Genomic DNA, 12,248 nt, shown 5'->3' with positions numbered 1-12,248 from the left:
TAAAGTTTTATACCACGACAACAGCATCATAAGAAATAATTACATTTCTTAATAATTCAACAAAGAAAGTTGGTTAGTATCTTTCCCTTGACTCAAAAATATATTCGTTTCTCTGCTCCGCTGTGAACCTTTCAAATGGCAAAACTTAATCAATTTACTCCGAAACTACAGAAAGTTTGTGTGCATGTTGCGACTTTATTAACAAATTTGTAAACAAAAAAATGTGAAAATAGCAATTATTACGACAGATTAACAAATTTACATTGACTTTATTTTTTGTGAACGTTGGCCTCTTTTTTAATATTGAATGTAAAAAGTGCAAAATTAACTTTTTGATTGTTTAATAAAATATGTGCTAATGACCATTGGCTGACCCCAACAAAGTGAAAAAAATTAAAAGTTTTGAAAGAAGCGGCATAACCAAGTAATTCCTTTAACAATAACATGGAGTGAATGAAGAAATTTAGCAGAAAATAAATTAGAATGTCTCAGTCGGCTTTGCCAACCGATTATTTAAATAAATTCTGTCGTGCGTTATTATTGTTCAAAATGTTGACCATTTCTGGCGGAGATAACGAAGGAGAGAGCAAATATTAACTTGGTTCTACAAAAATATTACGATCATGGCAGGTTAGGACTATATTGACTACCTCTACCACTTTATATGAGATATACAGGTATAAAAAAACTGGAACAAAGTCAAACGCCATAATTTTTAATTTTTTTTAATTTTTTTTTTTTTAATTTTATTGAATGAAAGCAGAAAAAGTCGGAAATAGCATCAAATTTTAGAATAAGTTTAGATATGTTCGAATTGGACACCTTTGGCACGAATTATGGTCTTCAAACGGACAATGAAACCGTCTCACGTTGCCCGAATGTTGCTCTACGGTATTTTGGCCCATTCCCGGCGAAGTGCTTGCTTGAGGTGATCGACACTTTGGTATTTTTTAGTGCCAACCTTGCCTTCCAAATACTCCAGATACAATAGTCCAACGGATTGGTATCCGGTGATTTTAGTGGCCATTGTGCATTGGAAAAAAGAGAGGAACCTCATTTTGTAACCATTCTTGGGTGGCATTCTGAGTGCGATGGTGCTGAGTCCTGTTGGAATGTACAAGGTCTACAAGGCTTTAATACACCCACAAAATATACAAAATATACAGAGCGACCATCGGCGCTCTCCACACCAGCGCCATTGGCGGCACTTGAGTTCTGGTGACCAACCGAAGGTGCACATTTTCAGCTGACCTCTTTGGAAAGTAAACACGATCATTTTATTTTTTTTTACGAACTGCAGGACAACGAATGTTTTCTCATCGAAGAAGCACAAATTCGGCAGTTCACTACTTTCGGCCAAGCGAAGCAACTCTTTAGCTCTTTTGAGTCTATTTTCGTTGCGGTGCGATGCGGTGTAAGTTTTTGTACTTTTTGGAATTTAAATGGCTTTAGCCCGAGCTCGTTTTTCAATATATGCCGAAGGGCCACCTCGACGCGTTTTTCGATCAAGTCGCTTCTTTACTTTTCGAAACATTTCTGCTGATGTTGCTGTTTTCTTCCGTCCACTTCCTTGCCATCGGGCTACGCTACCATTATCACGAGCGATGGTATGAGATACAAAAGATTTATTCACATTTAAATGCTGGAGTGCTCTAACGATAGCCACTTGTGGTTTTCCGGCTAAATATAAAGAAATCACACTATCACGCTTGAATTTCATCGCGAATAACTTTTTTCTGTAAAATTCTCACCAAAATGCTTTTGTACGTCATGTAAACAATATAATGATCTGTCACTGGAATAATTTTAACAGCTGTCAGACGAGCGGCTTAGAAATGACAGCAGTCGAAGTTGGTTGCAGTTTTTTCATCTCACCGCTTATATGTACTTGACAGACATTCCGATGTTTTTAGGGGTCAGTCGTAAAATTTACTGTACTTTCTGATAGAAGGATTACTTTTGGAGAAATCAGAAGAATTGGACCTGCTGACTTGGTCTTCATTAGGCAGTTATCGTAACTGACAAAAAAAAATAAATTTTCCACATAAAATGTCGATAAGTCATAAAGAAAAAGTTAGTCCTTTAATGGACGTCCGATAGGACATCAAATTTAATGCAAAGAAACTCAGATTTACGTTGGCTATTCTGGAATTTTTTGTACCATCACGAACCCAATACGAACTTGAAATATCAAATTTCAGCAATTTTTTTTAAAAACTCGGACTTAAATCATCGAAATGACTAATATCGATAGATACCGGTATTATAGAGATATGTAAAAAAGTGGACCTATGTGCACTATTTTTAGCTAGACGATTTATTACCTATTACGTACTTCAACTACCAAACTCTAAAATATTCTAAAAATACTGGTTTTCTGGTTAAACAGGAGGCTATATCTAAACGTATACCTATCTAGGCAATTTTCTGCTAGAAAGGGTATAGTCTATTAAGAATTTCTCATATTGAATCGGAGATAAATTAATTGAAAAGTCTGGCTAAAATAATTAAAATTTGTGTGGGATAATCTTACATAATCTATATTCTGGGTGGGAGTGGCTCTCCTTATGAACTTCAAATACCAGTTTCAACAATTTCCGCTTAAAATTATTAAAATATCGAAAACTTAGGGTTTTAAATATTAAAAACTTCCGCTGTAAAACGTGGTTAAAATACCGATTATGTGGAGGTTGCATCATAAGAAACTATACCGTGGAACTATATAACCTATACTTCCTATATGGAAATGAAGTACATCTCTGTGCAAATTTCAGCTTTCCATCATTTCAAATATTGAATGCCGGATCTAGAATCTAGAATGTTTAATCGGCTGAAGGAGACTAGGTGCCTAGGCGTGTGATAATCCATGGTTTTTGAAACTTCTCACCAAAAGGGAATATAACGTGCTAAAATGTACTAAAAATAAAGTACTGTGTATAGGACAAACGGAATAAGTTACAGTTCTAAAATTCCGAATTGGAACCACTTATGGAGTGCAGCATACATGTACAAAAGGGTATTTTGGAAAATCGAACTTTAAGCATATGAAAAGTTCTAAAATTTTACAAAACTTCCAAAATGATACCATTTGGTGCTATGTGAACGGGTAGAGTCAAAAACATGAAATTTGGTATAAGAATCAAGTTTGGAATGTACTGAGTGTGCGAACTGTACTAAACAGTTCGGTTTAGGGTAGCTGAACTTCTGAAATTTTATATTGGGGTCCTTGCTGTTTGTATGTTTGCGATAAGGAGGTGGTTTTGGAAATGTGTACTACAATTGCAGGAAAAGTACTAAATAGTACTATATTTGGTACAATTTGGTATTTGGTGAATAGATAGTTCTTGAAAACTGAAAAGTCTGTAAAGGTCGCCTTTCATGTGTAGCCCGGGCATATGTAGGTTGTTTCGGAAACATCTACCATAATTGTACGAAAGGTACTAAATGTTACTATATTTGGTAAGGATTGAAGTGATAAAGATAAAATTCTGAAATTTGATATTTAGAAGACTGATGTTATCTCTGGCTGAGATTTAGCGGTGGTTTGGAAATGCGTCGTATATTTGTATAAAAAGTACTAAATTTGTTATTGGGTGAAGGGATAGGGTTGGAATCTTCAAATTTTATATTTAGGTATCTCTTGGTATCTGCAATTGAGATAAGGAGGTGGGTTTGGAAATGTATACCATAATTGTAGAAACAAGTACTAAATAGTACTATAGGTACTGAATGGAGGAAGGTAACTGAAATCCCGACATTTGATATAGATATCACTTTCGATGTCTGTGGTTAAGAGGTAGTTTAAAAATGTGTATTATAATTGTTCGAAAAATACTAAGTGATACTAAATTGGGTATTGGGTGAAGGGAGAGAGCTGAAATTCTAAAATTGTACTAAATGGTACTAATTTTGCCTCATTGTTTGTGTCCAGGATGGAGAGATGTAGCTTGTTTTGATATGCATACTAAATGGTACTAAATTTGGTATTGGGTAAAGGGATAGAGCTGAAATTTGATATTGAGGTTTGGAGAGGAAAATTGGATGTGGTTCCATTGTGCAATTGTTTTACTAATATCCTCTCCGGTAAACTTCAAAATGAACGGTTTTGAAGACTTTTTTGTGTAAAAAGTAGAAATTTTCCTATTGTTCTCTCCCAAAAAACAAAAATCTTAAATGATATACTAAACCTTAAAAGTCTGATAATTTAGTACGTTCCATGAAGTTTTGGTTTTTGTCAAATTTTTTTCTTCCTTCCGACACATTGAGATTCAATAGTTTTTGGAGAATGTAGCTTCAATGCATTCATGAATAACTCAAATATCTTTAAATTTACATTGATTCAACTTAAATATTTTATTTGAAAAAAAACTACTCAAATTAATCAATTTTTTAATTACATTTAGGTTGCATGGATACGTCATCGTGATCTGCATATATTGACAGTTGGCACATATACCTACACCACCGATCAGAGATTTCAAACGTCCTATCACCGTGACATTGATGAATGGACATTACAAATTAAGTGGGCGCAGCAGCGTGATGCTGGTGTCTATGAATGTCAAATCTCCACGCAGCCAGTGCGAAGTTTTTCCGTTCATTTAAATATAGTTGGTAAGTGTAAATTGTTGTTATGTCATATTTTGACTGTATGTAAATAGGTGTATGTATATTCCGAGTTTATAAAAGTAAATTTTTCGTTAGACTTAATTTAAGAAGAGATGGTAATATTTACCAGGGGTAGGACAGGGTTTCGGATGCACATCCTCAACAGTTCCCTTGATGTTTCAATGGGGATATTCTTCCCAGGAGCTATTTAAAACAAGTTAAAAAGTATCAGTCGGGTTTGCCGACAGATGTATACCCTTAGCCTGTTTGTTAAATCATGGTTTGACTTACATTATGTTCATTACAAAATGTTGACCCTACATGGAAAGAGTGGAGCAATATTATCCAATTCTCATCTGAACCGATTTAAATTTAATTTGGAAAATTCATTTTTGTACCAAATCGTCACTGCACTCGTACTATTCGTCCAACTCCATATCAGGTTTGTATGGAGAGTAAAATTGACCTCGCCCACTTTTACGACCACTTTTTTCGATATATCATTACATTTGCAAAAAATAATGAAGATATCGGATTGAAAATTTTAATTGTAATTGCAATTTAAAAGTTTTTACAAAAGCGAATTTAGAAAAGAAAATATTCAGAAAAGTCGGAAAATTGGAAAAATCGAAACTTGTTTTTTGAGATGGACTTTGTGTGTACAAAAATTTAGAATTCTTAGTTTAAAACTGGAATAATTCATGAAAAATATGAACAATTGCATATTATCGCATGACTTGGCTTTGGTCGATATAAGTCCTAAAATCGATTCTGAAACTTGCCAAATTTTGGATAGTTATAAATTGTATTTAATTGCTTCTACGTTGAATTTGGTCGTACACTACATATTTGGTGCCTAATGAACTTGTAATCGGATGAAGACCTATATGGGAGATCCAATTTAGAATCGATCTCGATAAATTTGATAATAAGAGTTTTAGGCCGTATCTGATGTCTTGTACCAAATATAATTGCTATGGAGTGCATATTACAGTTTTAGGGGACTTAAATATTAAATTGGATTGAACATATATATGGGTTATAATTGCTCAAAATTTTGACCCGTTGTGGGATAGATACTGGGAGAAATATTGCATATTCACACCAGATCCTTTGTTGATAGAAGCATTGGGATGAACCGAGTTTGAAAGGAATCGGATGCTAGTTTCACATTTTATTGGCTTCATTGTTATTCAAAATTATTCAAACTTGTTGTTGGGAGGTACCAGAAGAAGTGGTCTGTTCTTCAAGTCAAATCTTGTGCCGGTAAAATATTCAGGTGTGCGAAATTCGGGGACAATGGGACATTCTATAAAAGTTATAATTATTCAAAATGTTGACCCTTTGTGGGGGAGTTACTTGGTCAAGTGGGCCGATATTTTCCATTATTGCACTTGACCTAGCACCGATAAGAATATAAGGATTTGCAAAGTTTGCACAAAATTGGACCGATGGTGTATATCTCTGGACTCGATATAAGATTGATAATAATATTACGATGTATCAGTTTTTGACCAAATCGGATGTTCCCTTCGAGAGTTACCGTGCCCACTAGCCAGATAGACACGCAGATGGACGGACACCACTAGATCGACTCCAAATGTCCTAAAACAGATTTGTTCCACAGAGTCAAATACATGAACATGTCAGACCCAACAAAGTATATATATTCTTGATCAGCGTAAAATTCTAAGTCGATTTAACGGTGTCCTTCTGTCTGTCCGTCCGTCTGTCTGTTGTAATCACGCTATCTTTCGAACGAATTGACATAAAAGGCTAAAATTTTGCACACATGTTTATTTTGTCAGTAGGCAGTTTAAGCACGAAAATGGGCTATGTAGGTCCACGTTTTCATATAGCCCCCATATATAAGTACCTCCCGATATTCGGTATTTTGATGATTTTAGCGACATTATTCACCGGAATTGTTTAAAATTTGGTATTTGAAGTTCGAAATGACTGCTACAGCCTACGACAGAAAATTATATGTGCAGGTCCACGTCTTCGTATAGCCCCCATATAACGGTACCTCCCGCTATTCGGTATTTTGATGATTTTAGCGACATTATTCACCGGCATTGTTTCAAATTTGGCATTTAAAATTCGAAATGGATACTACAGCCTAAGACAGAAAATTATCTGTGCAGGCCCACGTCTTCGTATAGCCCCCATACAACGGTACCTCCCTATATTCGGTATTTTGATAATTTTAGCAACACTGTTCACCGGTATTGTTTCAAATTTGGTATTTGAAGTTCGTTATGAATACTACAGCCTATGACAGAAAATTGTCTATGCAGGCCCACGTCTTCGTATAGCCCCATTTATAGGGGTACGTCCCAATATTCGGTATTTTGATGATTTTAGCGTCATTATGCACCGGAATTGTTTCAAATTACGTATTTAGAGTTCGTAGTGGGAGTCTGTGATAGGAAATTGTCTATGCAGGTCCAGGTCTTCGTACCTCCCTATATTCAGAATTTTGATGAGTTTAGGTACAATACAAACCGAAATTGTTTGAGATTTGCAGTTCGTAATGGATGCTACAGCCTCTGACATTACATTATTCACCGTTTATTTCAAGTTTCGAATTTGAATATTGTAATGGCTTATGACAAACAATGCCTATGTTGGTCCACGTCGTATAGACCCCAATATAATGGCTATATTCGGTAATTTTAAATTTTAAAGAATTTTTTAGTTTTATTTGTTTGAAAATTTCCAAATTCGTTCCAAATGGTGGAGGGTATTCAAAGTTCGGCCCGGCCGAACTTACTGCTTTTTAACTGGTTTATTTTCTTTAGACCGGTAGTGTTTAATTTCAAGTTTATTTTTTCAAGTTTCAAAACATATTTACCGACATAATTTCTGGATCTTAATGCCCGTATGTCTGTGTAATAAATATAAATTAAACAAATGTTTGTAGTACTCCCAAGATGTTTGGTACCTCCTGTTTATACCCTACAACACTATGTGTTGGGGGTATTATAAGTTTGATTGGGCCAAAAATTATGTAACACCACGAAATACTGGTTTCCCACATAGGAGAGTATATATGGTTCTTCCTATCTCGCCGAGCTGAGTCGATCTAGCTATGTATGTCCGTCCGTCCGTCTGTCCGTCTGTCCATGTTAATTTGTAATCACTCTACAGGTCGCAATTATGGTCCGATCTTCACGAAATTTTGAATGGAGGTGGGGCTAGGGTCAGAATAGGTCTTTTGGAGATGATTGCATTATATTTAGGGGTTGAAATGGACCAAAAACTGAAAAAAAAATGATTTTGAAGTTGCTCTACAAGTCGCAATTATAGACCAATCGGCACGGAATTTAGCATGGGCTAGAGGTTAGGTCTGGGCAGAAGCCTTCCAATTTTGATGGTCATCTGGTAATATTTAGTGGGTGAAATAGACCACAACATTTGTGTTAAATAAAAGTCAAATTTTCCATTGAACGGTGAATATTCTTAATCCCAGCGAAATCACAAACAGACGAACGGGTCAATTTTGACCGTTACGTAGATGCCGATAGTAAATATATCGGTTATTTATAGCGAAATATATACAATGTATATATAGAAGGAAGGGGATGTTAACTAGAATACTTAAATCTCAAGAATGGCTAGACCGATTTCGCCAAATTTTGTCAATTCAGAATGTCCCCTTACCATAAAAGTATAAAATCTAAAAAAATCGCATAAAAAGATGCCTATAATGATATTAATATAGATTTTGTAGTATTTTGTGACACATTTTTATTTTTTCATATTTTTTATCGCATGCGATTTTTTCAATTTGACTTATAATATTGAATTGTACATTTTGTAATATTTTTTCATTTTATGGTTATTATATACAGATTGCAATTATCCTCACGAAAAAGGGTAGGGTTAGGCTCAGAATGGCTAGGCCTATGGTCTTCAAAGATGTCCGCAATATATTTAGGGGTTGAAATGGACCAACAACTAAAAATGTTCCTGATTTTGCAGCCGTTATAAAGTTAACAAATTGAATCCAAAGGAAATCTCGCATGAAGTTAGAGTTTGGGACATCGGGTAGAATGGACCACTACTTTTGTGTGTAAAAATACCAACATTACTTACAGGCGATATCCGGAATTCACAAAAGGCGAACTTCTGGCTTTTTTATGCTGATTTCGTTGATGGATAAAGCCAAATATCGTAGATAAGCAAATGATATAGATGAGTTTAAATTTGGTGATACAGAGGAGCCTCTTGCTTTTCGAGTTGATCGCAAAATATTTAGGGGTTCAAATGAACCAAAAACAAAAAAAATTTCCTGCTCACACAATTGAAGAGAGTTAAGAACAGGGAAGAATTCTAGCATTTTGGATAACCATTGTTATATGTAGCTGTAAAATGGATCACATCAACTATGGAGTGCGTAAATATTGATTAAATGTCCCTGGCCAAAGAGCTAAGTGTAATCTGGGCAGTGCTCTATGACATCATTTCAAAAGCGAAATCTTCCAAAATGAATTTGGACATAAGGTGGCTTCTAACATATTGTAGTGTTGTAGGGTATCACATGGTCGGCCCCGCACGGTTATAGCCTTTGCTTACTTGTTTTCGGTATGTCGAAGGTTTTGGTTCCAATTTTCAACCAAATCAACTGTAATTTGATATTTACGGTTTTCATCTGATAGTTCAATTTCTCGAAAAAAATATTCAATTTAGGTCCACTTATTGTAATAGCAATGGAGCTTACATATTTGAGGGATTTTGTGGAGAGCTAATTTGAGCATACCTCGAGTTTCCACATGCTGGAAGGTATAAAAAGTTCGATCCCTCCGAACTTAACATCATCGTCCCTTGTTCATTATTAATTCTTTGGTACAGCTACATTTTTTGGCAAAGGAATGCTGTAATTATATTAGCGAAACTTAAACGACGTTTTTATCAACATTTTACTTGGCACACATCCGTGCATAGGGGCACACATGCATGCTCCCTTTTTGTGTTTACCTAAAGGAAATATAATAAGAATTAATGCTTCAACATTATAGTCCAACCAGGATGAAAAATTGTTTATAAGTGGGTTACAATATGCCACATAGAAGTGCACACCATGAAGTCTCATTAAGGATGCGTTTTTTTACTCTCTCTCTCTCTCTCTCCCTCAAAAAAAAAAGTTAATTTAAGTTACTGAGGCGTATGAATAACTTTTTTTCTCCTACACATCAACTTTAGTTGTGTGTGAGTGTGTGTGTTTGTGTGTGTGAATAAGCGAGCTCATAGTGGCATGTTTTGTTTTAAGGTTAATGACGTTTCCGTCATAAAAATTATGTAAATTTAATGAATGCACTTTTTTCTGGCATTGCACAAAAATGGCTCGAAACCCTGTGAGTTGGATGGCTGGTTGGTTGGTTGTTGGGTCTGTTGGTTAGCATCATCTTCATCATCAACATTATCATCATCTTCATGTTTTTCCCTGCTTTCATTGTGGCAACATTCTCCGAACGTGATTCTGACTGCCAACGGCTACTGTAGCGTTAATTGAAACAGTGGCAGCAACATGAACACAACTCGGCTATGTTAAGAACGCCAACAACAACAGCAACAACAACAAAATGTATCCACTTCGTTGGATACCGCACTTTTGTTTACTTAAGCGTTTTGTCTACATTTTGAAGCTTTTCTTTCGCTGATAAATATTTTCTTAATATACTCTAGAAAATTACAAAATAATGCCTAGATGCACAAAGTTTGTCTTCCGGCGACAGCAGATGTGGCCTACAGCCAATTAAAATGAATTGCTGAATAAAATTATTATTTTTAGAAAGCTTCTGTTCAGAATTCTTATTACGAAAGACGAAAGTTCAATTATTTTGTATACAAATGGAAATGCCAACAAAGTTTGTAATTTGTAAAAGAAAGTGGTTACAATTAATAGATATGATATGATTATAAAAATGTACCTTGTATATGATAATGGTATTTGGAGGAGTAATCTTTAGGGCAGAAAATCGTCCGAGCAAAATTTGTCAATCTTCTTCATTTGCCTTGGTCCCCATTTAACTTTAAGAAAAATTGTTGCATCTATGGATTTGATATTCGGTATATAGGACAATGGAAATACTCTTTTATCCGACTCGCTCGGAACCGAGGGCCACACAGGTAAACGAAACACGTTAAATAGAGTTTTTATACCCTCCACCATAGTATAGATGGTATACTAAATTTGTCATTCCGAAATATACATTTTAGACCCCACAAAGTATATATATTTACGATCAGCATAAAATATAGCTATGTCCGTACGTCTGTGGAAATAACTATAGCTTACGAACGAAATGAAGTAGGTTGATAAGATTCTACTCAGATGTGTGTTAGGTCGGCAGGACTCTTGGAATTGAAAATGAGATATATAGGTCCACGTTATGGGATAGCCCCCATATAAAGGTACCTCCCTATATTCCGTAATTTAAACATTTTAGCGAAATGCAAATTTCGTGATGAAGTTCCTAATAGATACTACCATCAGTGACAGAAAATTGCCTATGCTGCTCCACGTCTCCGTATAGCCCCCATTTAATGGAACCTCGGTATATACATATATATATATATATATATATACAACATAATTTTACACTACACCATAGGGTGGTCGGGGTATTATGTCTCTGTATTTTTTTTTTTTTTTTTTTTTTTTTTTTGTAACAGGCAAAAGGAAACGACGTAGACCCATGGTACCTTTTGATAATCTGCATAGAATCACATTATGAGTCGATTTATGCACGTCCGTCTGTCCATGTATTTTTTTTTTTCTTTTTTTTTATACCCTACACCACAAGGTGGTCAGGGTATTATGTGTCTGTGCATTTGTTTGTAACAGGCAAAAGGAAACGAGATAGAACCATAGTTCCTTTTGATGATCTGCATAGAATCACATTCTGAGTCGATTTATGCATGTCCGTCCGTCCGTGTGTCCGTCTGTCCATGTATTTTTGTAAACAAAGTACAGTTCGTATTTATTGCCCTATCCAGATGAAATTTTGCACAAATCATTTGTTTGGCCCAAGGACGAACCCTATTGAAATTGGAGAAAATCGGTAAAAATTTAGATATAGCTCCCATATATATCTTCGTCCGATTTGCCTTTTATTGTGCACCAAACGTGTAATATTAGCCCGAATCTTATGAAATTTTGCACATACAACCAAATTAGGCCTGAAAATAAGTATCGGTTCAGATATAGCTATAGCTCCCATATCTATTGCTCATCCGATTTGTTATTTTTGTCCTTCGCAGCCGTAATATGCACTCTGTTACAACAATATTTAGGGAAATATATCAAATACAGCCCAGAAATACATGTGCCAAATTTTATCGAGATCGGTTCAGATTTGGATATAGCTCCCATATATAACTTCGTCCGATTTACCTTACCAACTGGGATGGAATTTGGCACCTTGGATCGAATTTAGTCTAGAAGGTAGTATGTCAAATTTGGTGAAGATCGGTTCAGATATAGCTATAGCTCCCATATATACTGTTCATCCGATTTGTTATTTATGTCCTCCACAGCCGTAATATGCACTACGAAACTACGATATTTGGGGAAATATATCAAATATAGCTCAGGAATACCTTTGCTAAATTTTATCTTTTATTTTGTTAGG

The 12,248-nt window shown here is 35.3% G+C and overlaps 1 protein-coding gene across 2 annotated transcripts in view; it reads left to right on the top strand.

Moving 5' to 3' along the window:
• The window catches only part of LOC101890509 (uncharacterized), a 439,481-nt gene that overhangs the window by 370,486 nt on the left and 56,747 nt on the right, over window positions 1–12,248 (top strand). For both annotated transcript variants that reach the window (XM_059131523.1, XM_059131522.1), the window contains exon 3: window positions 4,404–4,614. In XM_059131523.1, coding sequence (XP_058987506.1) covers window positions 4,404–4,614 — 211 coding nt within the window. The remainder of the gene's footprint in view (window positions 1–4,403; window positions 4,615–12,248) is intronic.

This window comes from Musca domestica, unplaced genomic scaffold (genome assembly GCF_030504385.1).
Source record: "Musca domestica strain aabys unplaced genomic scaffold, Musca_domestica.polishedcontigs.V.1.1 9, whole genome shotgun sequence".
NCBI lineage: Eukaryota > Metazoa > Arthropoda > Insecta > Diptera > Muscidae > Musca > Musca domestica.
Note: the sequence above shows the minus strand (reverse complement) of the source record. Positions and strands in the feature narration are given on the sequence as shown.